This window comes from Melospiza georgiana, chromosome 4 (genome assembly GCF_028018845.1).
Source record: "Melospiza georgiana isolate bMelGeo1 chromosome 4, bMelGeo1.pri, whole genome shotgun sequence".
Lineage (NCBI taxonomy): Eukaryota > Metazoa > Chordata > Aves > Passeriformes > Passerellidae > Melospiza > Melospiza georgiana.
Window position 1 is genome coordinate 28865300 of NC_080433.1, and position 18773 is coordinate 28884072.

Here is an 18773-nt window from a genome sequence, read left to right on the forward strand (position 1 = left end):
ACAGTATTTGAGTGTAGTTTTTGTACTCAGACAATACATTTACAGTAATCTTCGCTTGTAGCCCACCAGTCCCCGCTGACCTGAAACATTCTCAACTGAAAATTTTTTGTTTTAATTAACAATCAGCTACAAGCTCAATTAAGCCGGAGGTAATCGTTATATAGACAGCTTTTCTTGCTTGGAATAAGTGGCTTATTTGATTTGGCTTCCTCTGCTTTTTTTTTTTTTTTTTGTACAGGAAAAAATATGAAACATGTGAGCATCTCTCATCATATTTATAATCTACAAACCCTTCTGGATGGGCTTACTAGCACATCCCTGGAGAGACAGCAGGTATGTGTGGGAGCTGGAGTATGTCTGAGATGGCTAATGACCTGTCAGATTTTTTCAGAAGAAAAGTTCAGCAACACTTCTGATGTGGCAGCCCTTTAGTACAAGAAATTTTTAACATAATTTTTGATTGGAAAAAAAAATATAAGAAAAATAGTATTTTAAAACTTTTTTGTTTTCTCTGCTCTCTCAGCTTTCTGCTCCTTGTTTACAACTTGGAAGCAAAGGAACCAGATTCTTTCACCCTGTGAAAGGTTTAAAACAGGTTAAAGCACCAGCTTAGGATTTTTCTTAAGTAATAACCAACAAGCAAAGCTAAATCCTTTTGCAAAATAACAAATTTAATCGGACAGGCAGCTTTGCACCAGCTTCCGCCAATCCGCTGCCCAGTGCAGAGGCACAGGAACCGAGGGGGCCACAGCTGCTCTCCAGAGCGACTGGCAGGGCTCCAGCACCAGCCTGTCCTGCAGATAAAGGTTCCAGCCTGTTGGGAGCACGCAGCAAAGTGTGTGACTGTCCCACTGGTACTCAGCGTTGGGAAACTATTAGAGGAATGCGTAGTTCAACAAGCCTCTACACACATGCCTCTGTTTTTTCCCTTGAGATAAGATTTCGTGTTATGAATTCTCAGGGCTTCCCCTGTTTTTCTGGCCAGAGGAATCCTGGCTTAACCCAGCAAATTATGAGAGGGGCCCATAACAAGGGACAGAGGCAGGCCTTGTCACCTGAGGCACCTGGCAATACATTAGGAAAGAGTTTCATAAAGCAGGGAACTGTCATTCTTGGCACAGCTGTCCCTGCAGAAAGCAGACAGTAGCTCCTGCAGCCCCATCCATGTGCAGTTCAGATGCCCTGAGCTGGGTTTTAGCAGCACTGTGGGCTGCCCAGAGCAGGCTCCAGCCCTGCACAGTTCCTGGGATGAGGATGTTTGCGAACAGCTCCCCGTGAACTCCACAGCCTGGGTTCTTATCAGCACCCACTCCAGGCAGGTTACAGCGAGTTCGAGCTTGCCTGCCTGACCCAGGGGCTGGCCTCTGATTGCAATGTCACTGTATGCTCAGCTCTACACCCCCTCCTGCACTGCCTCCTTTGACAGACCACTTAATACACACAGCACATTTCTGAAAGGCGGAAACAATTCCCCATTCCACTCAGAGGCTAATGGAGAAAAGTCTTGCTCAAATACAAGTGCATGAAATGCTTCAAAGTCATTTTCTTGAAAATGGCTGGGAGTAATTTCCTCCTTTCTCTCAGAACTTCTTCTTACTCTTTATTTATATAAATACTTGCAACAATGGCTAATTGTCAGAAAAATGTAAGCTATTTCTTAGCAGGATTCTTGTCTGCCCATTTGTACATTCCAAACTTCTGTCTTTATGGCTGAAGTCTTGACTAAATTATATATCTCAGTACTGAGCTAGGTACTACCTCCCCAGAATGAGCCTGTTGGGACTGGCAAGCATTCTTGTTAAAAGCCTGAAATAAAATAATCCGTTTCAAATGACTTATTCTTGGCTCTGGCAACTATTTGTGTGTATATATGCCCCAAGTTACGTTAATGTGGAAGTAACAGATCACAGAGAGCTGGTAGTGTTGTATATGATACTTCCACATTAAGCCTATGGCCATGACATCACTGCCCTTGTTCTGGCCCTTCTCCAGTGATGGTGTAGCCAAAAAAAACGTGACTGAGAACACAACTCATTGTTCCTCTCAGCTGCTGAGGCCCTATTGACTTTGTGAGTCACGCTCAGCATGCAGAGGTGACACATTCCCCCATTAGTGTTACTAATTCCCTGGTTTGGGAAGGGAATAGTGCCTGCTCTAGGAAAACAGGGAAGGGGTGGAGAAGCATTGGGACTCACGAACTCTCTAGCATGGCTTAGCCTTTCTGAGTTCATCTGTCTGCAACACAGATATGACACCAGGGTCTAAAGTTGTTATAAACAGAGGATTGTCCTGAGGCTTATTTAGGACAACTACTATTCTTTGGTGAATCCTAATGAGAAGCTCAGGCTGCCTGCAAGATACAGGGAACTAAGACCCTGTGTTTTCCTTTCTGTTTTGTTGGCTGACCAGCATGGCAGAGAGAGCTACAGGGACAGAATTGCCCTACTGGCCTCAGTTGGAGAGAAAAGAGCTGAAACAGCCTAGAGGTGGGCCTAATACTGATCAACATATGCTGGCACATATGGGTGGATTTGTGTAAGAAAACAACAACATCAGCATAAAGTGTGAAAAGCTGGGACTAGCCGTGCCATAGTAGATCACCACCTCATGTAATGGTTTGCAGTCTTTGCTGATAAAATTACAGCAAACTAGAGGACCAGAAAAGTCTGTTGAAGAAGTTATCTTTGAGTAACAAAAAGCCAGAACCCAGTGAGGACCAGGAGTACTTAACAGGAACTGCAGGTGGTGGGAGATGCTTAGCTGGACCCACTTAATAGAAGCTGCTAAAGGAGTTAGAATAGCTGCAAGAAGCAGCAAGACAGAGGGACTGCTCAGGGGTTCCTACCCTATCTCAGCTCCAGCCTGAGGAAGCCTTTGCTACCCAGCAGGTGTGTGGCAGTCCCCTGAACTGTCAGATGTGAGCAGAATGTTTCCAGACCTGGGGAGCAATGGTCTGCTCTAGCAGCTGTGCCAGCAAGCAATGAGAAAGGGCTTTGGCAAGTATCATTCTGGGAGCTGGTGGATGCCTGTTGTTTGTGTTCCTTTGTCCTTTTCTTCTTTATTTCCAAAACAGTGCTGTTCTGCTAAGCCATTATGATTTGTGAGCAAGGCAGCAGAACTCTCTGAACACTCAGTTAATTTATTTCTATCAGGTTAGAAGCTGGAACACGAAATTCTATTTATTAATGAAATTGAACTGCCCTTGCTGTTGTCAGTTAGACTGGAAGAAAGAGTACATTTATTCCTTCCTTAATTTTTTATCTTTCCTTTGTTGTGCACTTGAGGCAAGGGTGAGGAAAGCTGCTTATTGCCTATGTTTGAGCTCTTTGCAGACTTGATGAGTCTTTCGTGAAAGTCTGCATGAGGAACCATTGGGAGGTTGGTACCACAAAACTGGACTTTCAGTTTATATACAGGAAAAAAAATAAAGGGCCCTTTATTTACACTCTGTTAATGCCACCCCTTGATGGCTTTTACACCTCTCCTAATCAGAGCCTGAATTCCTGACTGCATCTGACATGTGCTCACCATGTGTGGCTGCAGTATGCAAAGGTGTGTAAAAACTGGATATAAAATAACTCACACGAGTGGTAGCATGGGTCTAAGGTCAAACATGCCCAGGCAAAATTCTGGGCAAATGCCCAACAAGTGAAGCACACGGCAGCAATGATGCACAGCACCCACACACTTTGCTGCAGTTCCCATGCTAGTGAGAGGAATGAGAGAGGTGTGCCCCCCCACTGCCATGTGTCTCTAGGACACTGCCAGGGTATTTCACCTGCGAGGCCAAGGAGAGGAAATAACAGCCTATGGTTATGTCCCCACTGCAAATGGGGCCAGAGGTACGCTCTGCTGATGCCACAAGCATTGCACAGAGTCTTTGGGAAGGCTTTTTACAGTTTCTGTTCCAATGGCCGTTCTGGTAATTGCACTTTCAGAGCAGTATGAACAGTATCAGCAGCATGAAAATATGTTACATTTGAAGTCTTTGGAGTCCAAGACTGCTTCTTACTCTTGTGATGCTCAGAACAGCCTGGAATGATGTCTCACATACCAGACTGCTCTCAAGCCTGAGAGATTGTTTCAGCAGTAGTCAGGACTGGCAGAAGCCAATTGAATCAGGCAGAGAGAATGCAACAGACTGGCCTGAGGCTGTTCATACAGCCCTGAAGGAGTCAGCTGCAGGGAAAGGATTATTTGTGGAGATAGATCCAGACCTTGTGATACTTGCTTGGTTCCACAAGGTGAAAGGAAGCTGTGAGCAGTCTCCTTGCAGGTAACCCTGTGATCACAAAGACACCTTTGTCTGTCCTGCCATCACTCCCCTAGTATTTGTACACAGACCCCAGTGCTATCTGCTCCCTATGAAAGCTAACCCCCACGTGCTGCTTTTTTCACAGGACTCAATCTATTCCTATGTTTCTCTAACCTTGCTGGAGGAAAGTGGACTTTCCTAAAGTCTAGCCAAAAAGACATTATGAGCCCTTTCACCTTGATGCTCTTCTTGGATCCCCTTAAATAAGATTACGAGGTCCTCAGCATCTTCTACTTTCTAAATTCACTCTTCAGAATGGTGTATTCTGCTCATTTTCCACGAAGGGAAAGGCTCCATGCATAAGGTGCTGCAGAGAGCCTTTGCCCCCACCCAAAGTCTTGTTTTTCAGAGTGACGCACACCCCGCTCTGCTATTACTTAATAAGAAGTGAAGTCACTGCTTTCCTCCCCTTCAAACTGCTCCACCCTCAGTCAGGAGGTCTGCTTCTCCACCCTTTGGCAAAACAGCTGTTTGGGGGTGGAGGTGAGTTTAGGGGTGGTGTTGACCAGCCTCTCATCTGGGGAGAAAAAAAACAACCAGTCTAGCCCTGTCAAAGAGCTGCTTCAGAGCTGGAAACAGCCCTGAAAGCCTTCCCCGTTTCTGTGTTTATGTGTATTTCATGTGAGCACAAGTTAATAAGATCATTCACGTCAGTCTGTGGGGCTACTTTAGGATGCAAAGAAGAGTGGGAGCACAGCAAACCACCTGGCTATTCTTTATTTGTCTTTTTCCCTACTCTAGAAGAAAGTTTTCACTGGAACTCTCACCCTCCTACTTTGGCAGGTAGGAGGAGGCAGAGAAGTTGGTGTGTAGTGTGCTGTGGGTCTAAGTTCTCTCTGCTCTGCTCAGGCCTTTCTCACAAGCAGTGGGAAGGAAGACAGCCCCTAGGAGTTGGGTGCAGCTGCATGATTTTGCCTTACCTCTCTCACTGTGAGCTCAAGTAGCCCAGAAGCTGCCCTAAATATACTCCAGCATCCAGCAGTCCCTCAGGGACCATGTGCCAACTAAACATGCCTGGAACACAATGTGGTGCAGCCACTCTTCCTTCCCACCCCTGACATGCCCTTTCCGGCATGCTGGTGGCTGTTCTGGCTGTCTGCTCATCGGACACTTCACTGAAACAGAGAAACCACAGGCAAGGGAGCGATGCCTGGATTACATTCTATATCCTTGGAAGACAGAGTGTTGACATTTGGGGCCTCAACATCAAGGCTTTTAGGGAAGGCGTTTGCTCCAAGAGGTGTTATGTCGCTCTAGAAGCTCTGTGTTTAAAAGGGGAGCACTGTGAATATACATTCAGAAAAGAAATTGTTTCATGCAAGGAAGCACAAAAAATGTGAAGGAAACTTGTCCCGGTAGGGGAGGCAAATGTTTCAACTGGCTCATGCAGAGGGTGACAACTGGAAGGGACCTCTCCCATGAAAAGGACAAACAGATGGTGAGGGACAGAAGGCAAAAGCAGAAGGTCTGACAAGTGAGGAGGCAGCTGGTAGGTCCAGTGGTCAGGATGGCCAGCTGTCCTGGGTTTGGAGGACAGGACCTTCACCTGCTGTAGAGCAAATGTAGTTTTGTTCCAGCTTTGCTGGGACCAGTAGAGTAGAGGAGCTCTCTGTGCACATAACTACTTTTCTGATATCTCCTGCTTCAGCAAGTCTGTACCAGCTCATGCGTTCTGTTCACTGTGCTACAGCAATTTATACTCCCGTTTCTGTTTTCCCTGCTCCTCAGGCATTTCCTGGCTGAAGCAGCCGTTAGCTCTGCTCTGCTCACTCTGATGCTTTATGATCACTTACTCTTAAATAATCAACTCAAAAGCAGCAAAGAAGAAAGCAGAGGTCCCACGAATTTTTAAATTTGTTTATATAGAGGTAGCACCTCACTCAAATGCCAACATCCCCATTGTGCCAGGTGCTACACAAAAATGGAACCAAGTCTGTGTCCCAGAGGGAAAACAATTTTCATGTTAGCCGAGACAGAGCACAAAGATGCAATGAGCTAATACTGGTTAATTCCAGTGGTCTAGGACTTCAGCTTTACATTGTTACAGAGCTCACATTCCTGGGTCAGAGAAACCATATTTTTGGGAAGGTTCAGTGGAAATGGTTTTGGGACTGTACCAAAGCCCTCCCAGGATTCCAGTTTTCTTAGTCTTAGCCTCAAAGGAATTTACAGCTGGCTCGGGCAGAACTGGAAGTCCCCACAGGAAGGATTTTGTTGATATTCAGTCTTTGGAGGACAGTGAGCTTCTCTGTGAAAGGCAACACATATATCTGTGGTCCATGACCACAGCACCACACCCACCACTCCTCCAAAACAGATAGAGTTTCACGGGCTCACATGACCCCATCCATCTGTTCAGGGACTATTAGGGCAACCTACATATGGGGTGTAGTGGGGGGAGATTCCTTCCATTCATTCCTTCAGTTTAGGCAGGACTTATCTCTGTCTGAAAGTGAATCAAGCTGCCAACACTTAAAAATTAAGGGACCTTCAGCAATCAGCAGAGCTCCCAGGAAAGCAGCTCCCCAGGTCTGTTTTATGTGCAGACTGACTGCTTCCTGCCAGACAGAGCAGGGTGCTACAGGCAGTCTTGTCCAAGGTACCCTAGTCAGTCTTTTGCTTCTGGTCCAACACAAAACCAGAGGTGTCTGTCTAATTAATAATGTAAATCTGGCCTCTGGCCTATTCTCAAGGAATACTGCTTTTCTGTCTTTGAGAGACATTAATAACTACCTTTTCCTCCTCCTCATCAAGTTTCTCAGGATTCCTCATCTGACTCTAAGACTTTTGAAATCAATCAGCTGAAAATAAGGTTAGTGACACAATTTACAGGCCTTAAACTAAATTTTCTTACAGAGCAGAGTCACCATCTAAGGGCCCCTGAACCCTTTTACTGTCCACAGTCCTACACATCCATCACTTAGAGCCCACACTTTTCCCCTGCAGAGCATCCTCTACAGATTTTATGTGGAGAGGAGAGGCAATCAGGACTGGGAATCCATGAGAAATTTAGTGGAAGAAAAAGAGCCACCTGTTGCTCATGTTTCTGGGAAAATTTGGTTGAGACAAGAGGAGTCATCCCTACCCTTTTACCATTCTTTTCTACCCTGTGGTGCCTCTGGACTTCAGACTCATCACAATCTGTACAGCAAACCTTATGTTAGATAAAGCATTGACATCAATTCACCACAGGACTGTAAAGCAGGTAAGACTCAGAGTTCCCTGAATGTGGTATCTGCACTACAAATGCCACAAGCTGCAAGCTCCTTCCCTCCTGGCATGGCACATTTATTGCCATTATGTTCATTTTAAACCCTCTCTAATGTGCACTCGATGCCCTTTGGCAGGGACTCATCCTGCCTGTTATGTATCAGTACAGTGTTTGGGACAATGTGGTTTTGGTTTTTCTGACAAAGAGCAGTGCCAAAACATCATGAAAGTGCATCAGTCATAGCCTGCATAGGAAAGGCAGTGTCCCTGGGATGATAACATCTTTGGTGGTTACTATAAAATTTTAAAGAATAGGTCATTCCCCTCATACACTTTAAAAAAACCTCATAAACATGGTATGCTAAGAACTACTAATATGAATATATCGCCCTTATTTGGAAAAAAAGCAAATTATACTTCCAGTTGCATGATCCCACTTAATTGATATTTGACCTGCAGGTTTTCACGTCATCTGTCAACCCACAGAGACTATCCCAAGGTTCAGTGTGTGTGAGAGAGATAGGAAAGGAACATTAGGAACAGGCCAACCACAAATAGCTAAAATTAGCTATGAGAACTGGAGTACTGAGGTCTCTAAGGAACACTAGTCAAAGGAAGAAAATGGTTGTTTGCTAAACTCCCACTTATTCTACTGCCTCTGAGGACTCCTGGCTCATATCCCTGCCCAGACATCCTACATGGCTATTTAAGAGGATTTCCCCCACCCCTTCCCCCTCCATTGGCCATAATTTTCCTTTTATGTAAGTGCAGTACAGAGTGATATGGGATTCCTGCTCTGGCAGCAAGATTCTGACTGGAAACAGGAAACAGGGGGGCTCTGCAGAGCTCGGCCTCTGTGACAACACGAACGTCACACCCATGTGCAGACAGGGATGCTTCTCACATATGGCAATGATCAGCATCTCCCCTTTTTCCTCCCCTTCCCTCTTCCCCAGAAGGGCTTACAAAGCCCTAGAGGGGCCATATATTGAGTTAGAAGCAGTGTTTAGGAAGCATGGCTGTGTGAGGCCTCAGTTATGACAGAACATGATTTCTTGCATAATTCTTTCAGATTCTCTGAGGCCAGTAAATTTGAGACTGTAAATCTTCACGTGACCAGAGCATATGGTCTTAGAATAAGACATGGAGTGAATCACAAAGATACAGTCCATCTTCTTCAGAATCTGATTAGGGGAATCCTTTGAGAACTATCCCTTGCAGGCATGCAGCCACAGGCATGGCTTTAAAAGCTTCCCTCCCTCCTTCTTCCCAGAAATGCCTGATGGAATAAGTTGGGTTATTTTGGCAAAACCAGGTTGTCCTATTTTCTCCTTCCTATTTTAAAAGCCTTTTCTCAAAATAAAACCAAATGGCTATGACTACCTAATCCTTCAGATTACAATTTCAGGGAGAAAAAAAATTGTTAAAAGTGATTGCATTGATACATGTGAAAACACCTTAGGGGACTTGGAGACATTGTCTAAGCTAAGGAGGTAGGTTCTGGAGGAGCAGGAGGAGAAGGAAATGCTCTTGCAATCACTTGGAGTGAGTATGGGTCTCCTCCAGCCATCTCTCTGGAGTGCTATTGCTTACATCCATACACAGATTATGCTATATTAGCCTCTCTAGGCTAACTTGCCAATACATGGTTTTCAATGGTGAAGTTTTATTCTGGATGAGGAAAGTCAATTTCAAATGAAGTAAAAGATTGCCTCCCTAGCTTGCTCCTTCTTTTTCATGGGGTAGACTGTGCTCTTCTTGATGATCCTGTTTCTTTGGCACAGCAGATACTTTATTTAAATATCAATGGGAGAAGTTTTTTCCAGCAACAGCTCATTCAGTCTCAGCACTGGAAAGGGGAATTGAAATGCCTTCAGTAGGTACACCCACAGCTATCCTGTGAGGAAAGGGAGACCAGATTAGTGCCTTCTATCCTAACTGCACTAAGGATTTGTTGGCACTGTGCAGAACTTCACCCCTGCCCTCCCATTCTCCTCACTGGTCCTGTGGTGGTTCTGCTGAGCTTGAACCGAGGGAAAAGGAAGCAAGATTTTGGTTAAAAAATGCTGGGCTGCAATCTAGGGAACATAAAGATACAGGTAAAATGAAAACACATAAAATACTTGTCTATCTACTGTCTTTTGTACTGTCAGGTGCTGGGGAAAGTCTGCTGGAAAATCATATCTCTGTTGGTAGAAACTGCTGTTGCTCAGCCCTTTGTTTATTGTTTTCCATTAATTATCCCATGATTAAAACTGTGGATTCCTCCCATGCATTGCATAACTTTTACTCTGAGAGTGTTTCCTCACTGACCTCAGCTAGGTGTCTAGGGAGAGCCCTTCTGCCTCCCTGGCCTGTGTGGTGAGAATTCAATCTCTTCTTGCAGTTTCCTTGGAGAGGAGAGGCAGGCAGAGGGAGAGAAAGAGGAGAGGGAGAAGAGAGAATGTGCTGTGCTAAGCTGCTATTGGACACCTGCTTCTGCTAGAAGTGTTCAGTTCCTCTCCAACCTCTTAGCACTTGAGATGAGCCGCTGCTTTGGAGCGCAGTCCAGGATCCCACTGCAGGCACTTGGGATAATGCCAGACCCCTGGCCAACACTCTGTGTGAGATTTGGTGGCACAGCTACAAACAGCAAAGCTACAGAGAGGTGTTTGCTTGCTCACAGCACATGGTCAAGCTGTGGTACCTTCAGAGTTCAACTCCTGGTATGTATTCTGTACATATGGACTACACCTCCCTGGTTCCTGCAGCTCTGGGTAGTTCTCACTGAAACACCCCTCAGAAGCATCCTCAGAAAGGCACAGTGAAGGGAGAGAGGCTGTCAGATTAAAGGAAAGGGGAAGAGAGGCTGTGGATTAGCTCTGTTTTCAGTGGACAAAGAATACTATTTTTGCACATCTGTGCTAAATCAAACACTGATTTTTTCACTCCTGACATTAATATATTAGGTGTGGAACTCACATTGCTGACCTGAAAAGTTCCTTTGAGGAATGCATTACTCTTCACTTGGGAAGAGCAGGACAATAAACAAATAAATGTCCTCACTTTAGACTGCAGATCTACCATCTCCTCATCTTTTGTCTCACACTGAATGCCAAGATTTATGGATGAAAATTCCAAAAGAGTGAGGAAACCAAAGCACTGCCTTTTGCTCTAGAGAAGAAAGAGATCCGTCCTTGAAATCTCCCATCGGAAATTCCCCAGCTTCTCCTGGCTGGGACTGTGTGTCTGAGGGAAGGGCCTGATGTCAGTGAGCAGTCAGCTACTGTTTAGAATACAGCACAGATTTGGGAGCACAGGAAGGAAAGCATTGAAAAAGTCTGGATTTATAAGAAAAATCCTGTGCTGGAGCAATTCCACACAGAGGAACTGCTTCTCACTTTTGACATCACGCAGTGGCATGCATGACAGGAGTCACTGAGCTCATTCCCTGCTGGGACACTCTCCTTGTCACTAGAGACTGTCCTTGTAACTAATACCTTAATTTGCAGGTTCAGGTGAGAGGCTGGTAACACCTGCACTATGGGGATGAGGAGACTGGTTTATTCTTACAGGAAGTTTCTGAAGGCTGTGCAGGGAGAAGCAACTCAAGACATCAACTTTTCCTGCACTTGCAGCTGTTCTGCAGGTAAAGAAAAGACCCTTCCTTCACACCAGACAGCCCAATACTATCTTCAGGCTCTTTAAAGAAACAAAAAAAGGGATGCAAGCCCCGTGGTGCTGCTCTTTCTGCTTTTCAGATGTATGGTAATTTTAGGGGATTCCAACATGCTTTAAAACTAGTGACACATCCTAGGGACTGGCACATGAAGGGGCTGCAGCTCTCATAGCTCAGGATGGTCTAGGAGATGCAGGATTAATGCCTCCTGCCTGGGATCTTTCTCTACCTCCCTATACTCACATGGGATTGTGGAAGCAGCTGTATCCTGACAGTGCCCTCTGATGAGAAGGAGAGAAGGATTATGCTGAGAGATGAGGAAGCAGGCTCAGTCCATGCCTTCAGAAGGCTGGTGAGAGGCCTTCAGAGAGATGAGAGAAGAAGGATCTAGCTGTTCAACATGCCAAAAAGGCCATGTCCTCGGGTCAGCCAGCTCTCCCCCCAAGGGAGGCTGTATTCAGCTCTCCTGCTCCTCTGAAGCAAATCATCACTATGAAAAGCCAGGCCAGTAGTTGAGAGAAAACTGGGGATGCAGTGGTCAGCCACCTTCAGTAAAAAGAAAAAATTGGAAAAGTTGAAAATTAAATACTGGACTGTGCCGGGGGATTGAAAAGCACCAAGATAATCCCTCACCCCTGCCTAGCAGAGTAACCTCATCACAGGGAGGGCAACCAGCTGTGAGAGACATGCCAGTCTGGCAGGCTTTCTGTCCCACACTTGAATTTGACCAGGACATAAAGGCTACAGTGAGAGGAGGCAATGAAATCTCTGCAACCACACCAACCTTTAGGCTCTTATCCCATCAAAAGGAAGATTTGCCCCATAGCTGCTCATGGAGCTGATGCAGATGTTACTGCATTTCTGTGACTATCCCTTCTTCCTCAAGGGAAGGCTTCTACAGAGATATTGTAGAAGCCTCCCCTCAAAGGCTTCTACAGAGATATTGTCTTCTTCAAGTTACGTGGATAGAAACGTCAAACCTCGATTGCAGCCATGAATCTGCTCATGAATTCTGCTGGCTGCAATGCCACAGAGCTGCCTTAAAGCTCTCTTAAAAATGTGAGGCATTCCAGTCATTTTAATTACTGTGCATTGCATAAGCCAGAAACCAGTTCATACAAAGGAACAACAGAAAAGTTATTTTCAATTGCTCTCACTCTCTTCTGTATTTAGTGCAGCCTCCAAAGCTCTGGGAACACCAGCTCTTATTACCATTTGAAGTACTTCATCTATTTGAAATCTCTTTGTTCAGTCACTTAAAGCTATTGATGCAGTTTAGAAGGCTTTAAAAAAGAAAATCAAAACTTCAATTTGAAAATGGCTACAGCAGCAGGAAAGCAAAACAAGAGAAATGGAAAGACTTACTATAAACAAAAATGAGAGAACATTAGTTGCTTGGAATGAAGCATAGGCAGGTAGAACCAAGCAAATCACGTTGAGTCCTTCCCTCCCGGATTCTGTCAGACCATCTAATCACAGCCTCCTGGCTTGAACCCTGCATGGTACTGAGCCCTCTGGCCCTGGTCCAGAAATGCACTTAAGCTTCTATTTAACTTTGTGTATGTAAATGGTTCTGTTGACTTCAGTAGAGCATCTTGTGTGCTTAAAGCTGAACATGTGCCTTAGTGTTTTGCTGGATTTGGGCCAAAGAGCGCGGTCATGTGCAGGAAACATTTTCAGCTTGATAAGGCTGTTAAAAGATATTTCCTGGTTACTCTTCTGCAGCTGATGCCACATCACAGCCTGACTGGAGGATCCCCACACTACTGAGGGGTGATTTCATATCCCACAACCCTTTATAATGTAATATTCCTGGAAACACATGGTGCCTACAGTCTGCTACCAGGCTGGGTGCTCTCGGTGGGCACAGTCTCTAAAGGATTCTTGAGGACTGAACACAGTATAGAACTGTTAGAGCTGATGAAAATTTAATGGTGTACCTGCAATGAAAAGCTTGGGAATGGGATGGAGCGTTACCTATGTCTGGCTTGCAGACAGGAAGGTGACATAATTCCTTTGCAACCTCAGAGAAAGAGATCAAATGAATTTTTTTGTATGTATTCATAGAATCAAAGACATTTTTGAAGAAGGAGTATTCTCATTTTAAATAGCATATAAAGTTCACAGATACAACAGTGGAATTAATAGGAGTTTTTCAACTTGTTTCACACACATAAATCATAGCAAATACAAACATTTTAAAGAAAACATCTTCTCAGAGGACAGTGTTAGAAAAGAAACAGTTTACTGAAAAAGAAGCAGATAATCGAGAAATATGAGAACCTTTTTCTAACGCGTTGCATGGCCATTCTCTACTGTCCTACAAGATGGCAGGAGTGTGCTGTAGAAAGAACATCAGATAGCTCTGAAAACACCTACCCTTCTCCTCATGAATAAAAACAATGAGACCTCCTAGAGGGCATGATGCTGAGCTGCTGTAAAAGATATAAAGATCATCATCTTCAAGAAGAGTTTTTAGGACAAGAGGATGCTTTTGAGCAACTTGTCAGGTGGACAATTTAGAATGCTAATGCCAAGACTCCACACTCATGAATTAAGTCAATTTGCTGTCAAAAAATTAAAATAGAAAAGGGCCCTTACTTCAGAAGCTTTTAAAGTTAATATATTGTTAAGGAGGTGGCAGGGCTGTTGAACTGCAGGTTGAATTCTCCCGATTTCATTAATGCTGAGCTCAGTTTAAGCCAGCTAAGATCTGGTGATGAACTGAAGTGTTACCAAACACTACATGTGAAATTTGTCAGGGTATTTTGCTCTGGTGATAGTGGGGTCTCTCTCTCTGCGCCTCCCCCTCTCTCTCTTTCTCGCAGCCCTCCTGGTATGTGTTTTTTTTTGCCAGCAGTTGCTGTAGTTTGATGAAGCCCTTCTGTACTGAAGCAGCCGGCATCCCTCACAATGAAATGTGATCAGAAGGCAAGTGAACATGCCTTTAGTTCATATCTCAGTCTCTGTCCCTGGTTCCAGGCGGGTCTTGTGGAAGGAAAACGATGTTAACATGCACCTGATATAAACTCAGTATCAGAAAGCAGAAGGTAATTCTCCTTGCCGAAATTTAAAAGACACCCAGCTCAGTATGTTTCCTTTTCCAAGGAAGGTGTTCTCTAGGTCCTGCGCTGGCCGGAGCCATCTCTTGCAGCGCAGTGCCCCCTAGCCCTGCCGCGCACACTCCGGCACGGCGCGGGGCGCTGCGCTCAGCCACCGGCGCCTGCGGGACACGCACGCCTTCCCTGGGGATGCTCACACCAGCTGCTGACCCGGCCAGTCACGCCGGGCCTGCGGGAGCCGACGGGAGCACAGCACGAAGCTGGGTGGCTGCTCGGTAAGGCAGAGAGATCCTTAATGGTGTTCAGCAGTGTGTTCTTGATGGAAGACTGGAATAACAGATTTCTTTATTTGGTGACATCAACCAAACGTGAACTCAAATTTTCTCATATGAAGATCAAGGTGTCTATTTTCTCCTTCTTCCAATGCTGCCTTCTTTATGGCCCTATAAGGTTTAAAGTTTTATCTGAGCAAAGAAGCAGAATGACAGTTTTTATTTTATTTTTTTTCCCATGCAGTTTTTTCCATAGAAGAAGAATTAAGAGATAATTATCCTTTCAGTTCCTTCATTGACTTTCTCTGTTAATCTGACACCATTGTCAGTATTTTCTCATATAAATAAACACTCAGAATCTTTGCCTGGCTTTTTCGGAGTTCACTTTGCCAGTAGGTCTTAAAGGGGAGAGGCTAATATTGGATATCTAATGGATATTATCAGATGATAACACAAAATATCTCTATTTGCAGATGATAAAATAAGTGTTCAGACAGATTAAAGTATTTAACAAAGGCCTTGAGCAGGCCACTGGCCAGACTGAACTTTCCTGAGTATAATTTACTTGTACTTTACAAAAATAGAACATTCTGGTTTCTCTGTGTGAAGTGTACTCTTCAAGAGGCAAATAAGTATTGTTCTTAATGTACAGTATCCAGTCCTGATTGAAAAAACTGCACCCCAACTACTGTAGAGAAATGAACTGCTCTGAAAAAGAATATCTAAGTGTAAAAAAAGCAGGTGAATCAGCTAGGCCCTGATCAAACACAGGAACTACTACTCCAAGCAATGATAATAAAAGCACTAAAAAAATTTCTGGATAATTTCCTAAACAGTGATATAGAAGATAGTGGCAAGCCTTGCCATACTGACAGCCTGCACCCCATCCCTTCCAAAGAGATGTGCCCAGCCCTTGGATCAAGCTGTGTCACTCCTTTTCATCTGATTGCTTCTCTGGATTATATGTGAAAAGTGAGCCAGTTCCTGCAATCAGCACAAACTTGGTGTCATTTTAACTAGCTTGGTCAGCCTCACTGTAAGCAAGCTACTTCAAGCTACATAGCTTGGAGGGCCCTGTGGAACTTCAGTAATTTCTGGGCCCCTTCCTCTCCTGTTTCAGATATCGAGAAACTGGGTTTGTTTTTCAGTCTCCTCTCAATGTGTCCTGCATCTGTGTATCATAGACTCTCAGCATTTACACAGCACCCCACAGCTTAAAAACTTATTACAAAGCATTTAGCATGTTAGTCCTCGGAACACATAGGAAAGGTGTTATTATAGGAATGAAGAAACATATTCAGGGGAGTTACTTGGCCAGAGAGCGAAGGGAGGTGGTGCAGGAGCTGTGATTATAATCTAGTTGTGTGTGAGCCAAACTCTCCCTTATTTACACCAGTGTCAGGTTCTGGCAGAATTCTACTTCTCTCAGATATTGATCTGAGATGTTGATAGGCCAGGTGTATCATGATGTTGGTGGATATCAAACTTTTTACAACAATAAAGGAAAAATGAGAGTGCCAGACACATCTAATTCTTCTTCCATGTTACTCTGCTGAGGTCGGTGGAGTTGTTCCTTGTTTACAGCCAGTGAGACTGAAATGACATCCACCCAACCTGATGGATCCAGCTTCACTTGTAGCACCTTGAACAGATAGTCCAAGTACCTAAAATATTTTTTGAGCAGGGTTTCTTGTATTGCAACTTGGGCCCAATGGTTCAGGCTGTGAGGTGTCTAAACAGAATGATTTATTTAATACCCTGTCTCACACATACTTATCGGACCCGTTAGTACCTCAGCACCGTCTGATTTTTTCACTGTGTTCACTAATGCACATTCCTGAGCAGCTTCCAACACTATTATCCCATGACACAGGGATTTGAAGCACAGTGAGGCAAAGCTGCCACACAGGTTGTCTGTGTCACAGCAAGGATAGGAACTTGTGTTTCCCACTGCTGGCATTGCAACCTTGATCCCTACTGACAACACCCATCCTGAAGCTTTTGCCTACCAATGCTCCAAATAAAAGCCTGTGCTTCCTTAAGACAGGAGATTTTAATTTTATATGGACAATATGATTAAAGAAAAGGTGTAGGAAGACTGTGTTTCACCCAGATGGAGCAGAATTGTAAATCTAAAGACTTAGCTGACTATATAGAAATTTAGGACAGCTGGTCCCTGGCCTTTAATACCAGCATAATTTATAACTAGACACGCTTAAGTCTTGTAAACCCCGTGGAAAGTACTCTGACATTATATACACTGGTTTGATACTGTGATTAATCACCCCTCGGTCCCCTTTGGAGGATAATAAGGCTGTCTGTATCATGCAGCTGGCAATCTTTGTCCTTACAGTCCCAGCTCTTCTATAACATTTACATTTCTACAGCTGATGGAAATTTATGGCTTCGAAAGGGGATAAAGGAAAACAAAACAAACAGGACATTTCTCTAGATTCCACTAAAGCCACTCTGCTAAAATATACTTTGAGATTAAATGTTGGGGGTGCCCGGGTAGATACAACACTGCTTTTTCCAGCTTGGTTTTAGCAGGTTATGACCGCTTTCTGACTGAAAGGCCAGAGAAGGGGAATTGCTGGGTGGTGGAGAAGGAGCATCTGAGCAGGATTAAAAACATTCAGGATAAAATCCTGGTTTACAGTTCAGGTAGGTCTTGTCCTTTCCCCCCATCCTCTTTCTACGGCCCGTTGGGAGAGGAAAAGAAGCAGCACACTGCACTTGTGCGTTAGACAGCTCTCTGGAACAGCCGGAGCGGTGTGCCTGCAGGTTACCGTCGGTTTGCAGGCAGCCCCGGCGGGCTGAGGGCAAACAGCGCGAGTGTCCAAGCGGGCCGCGAGCGTTCTCCAGGTGTCCTGAGGAGCGGCGCGGCCGCCCCGGGGCAGGATGTGACAGGCTCGGGCGGACACCCACCGCCACGGGAGAGCTACCCCGCCCCGCCGTACCGGGAGCGAAGCGGGTCGGGTCCAAGTCGGATCGGAGCGGGTCGGGCCAGAACCTGGGTCGAGGCCAGAACCGGGGTGGGGGCCGGAGTCGGGGTCAGAAGCGGGGTCGGGGTCAGAACCGGGGCCAGAACCGGGGCCGGGGCCAGAACCGGGGCCGGGGCCAGAACCGGGGCCGGGGCCAGAACCGGGGCCGCGCCCCCGCCCGCCGCGCGCCCGCTCTATTCCCTATAAGGCGCGGCGGGCGCGGCCCCGCCCCGCGCTCGCGCCGATGAGGTAATGCGGCGCTACCATTGGCCGCGCGCGGCGGCGCCCCCGGAGCGCGAGCGGCTCGAGCCGGGTATAACTCCGCGCGCCGGTCTGCTCTGCCTGCAGCGCTCCGCACCTCAGCTCCCCTCAGCTCCGCACCCGCACCGTCCCGCCAAGCGAGCCAGCCAGCCAGAGAGACAGGGGCAGGGCAGGCAGCCGCGGAGCACGGGCTGTTAGGGAGCAAGAATAAAGTCAGCCGAACACAGCATCGGCCGCTTCCCGCTCCGCAGAAGTGAGGAGGCACCTCGGGGGCAACATGACGGCGTGGCTGAGCTTCCTCGTTGTGTTCCTGTGCAGCTGGAGCCTGCGGGACTTGATGGTGGAGGCTTGCACTTGCGTCCCCATCCATCCGCAGGACGCTTTCTGCAACTCTGACATCGGTAAGTGCCGCCGCCCGGGCCGGCAGGGCTCGGGGGACGCCGAAAGCTCCCGGGACCCTGAGGGGTGCGGGCAGCAGCGCGGCTGTCACGGCCAGGCAGCCGCGTCCCGCCAGGCACGCAGTGAGCGCAGCGGTGCGGCGGGCGGGTCACACCGCACAGCGCTGACCTGACCTTCCAGGAGCGGCTTGGGCTCCGGTGCTGCCCCAGACGTCTGGGTTGGTAAGAGGAGAGGCGTGTGGTGGCGGACCCCCGCCCAGCCCTCCCAAGCCCTGTCCCACGGCGGCAGTAGCCTTCCGCAGAAGTATCTTAAAGAAATCAGTCATTGTTAGAGTGGCGTATTTTGTACAGCAGGACAGAAACACAATTGCAGGTGTCGGCTGCCAAAACTTCCTCCTCAACTTGGTGACAAGAAGTAGGAGGCAGGATTAGGATGGGTGCTCCCAAGCCACGAAGCCGCCTGTGGCCGCTGTGGGTTGGAGGTGCGGCTCTCACGGGCTTGTGGTGCTGTGCTTGTAACGTTGGGAAGGGCTCGAAAAGCAGGTACCAAGTGTATCCAGGCTTTCTGCATGCTGTGCTGTGGTCTTTGCAGCTGTGGGAGGAGGTGTGTACA

General features: G+C 46.4%; 2 protein-coding genes across 4 annotated transcripts in view; one reads left to right on the plus strand and one right to left on the minus strand.

Annotated features, from left to right (window-relative positions):
* The window catches only part of SYN3 (synapsin III), a 176002-nt gene that overhangs the window by 67123 nt on the left and 90106 nt on the right, over positions 1 to 18773 (minus strand). The window lies entirely within an intron of this gene.
* TIMP3 (TIMP metallopeptidase inhibitor 3) overlaps positions 17841 to 18773 on the plus strand; it is a 37482-nt gene continuing 36549 nt past the window's right edge. The window contains exon 1 of the mRNA XM_058023342.1: positions 17841 to 18163. Coding sequence (XP_057879325.1) covers positions 18040 to 18163 — 124 coding nt within the window. The 5' untranslated portion in view covers positions 17841 to 18039. The remainder of the gene's footprint in view (positions 18164 to 18773) is intronic.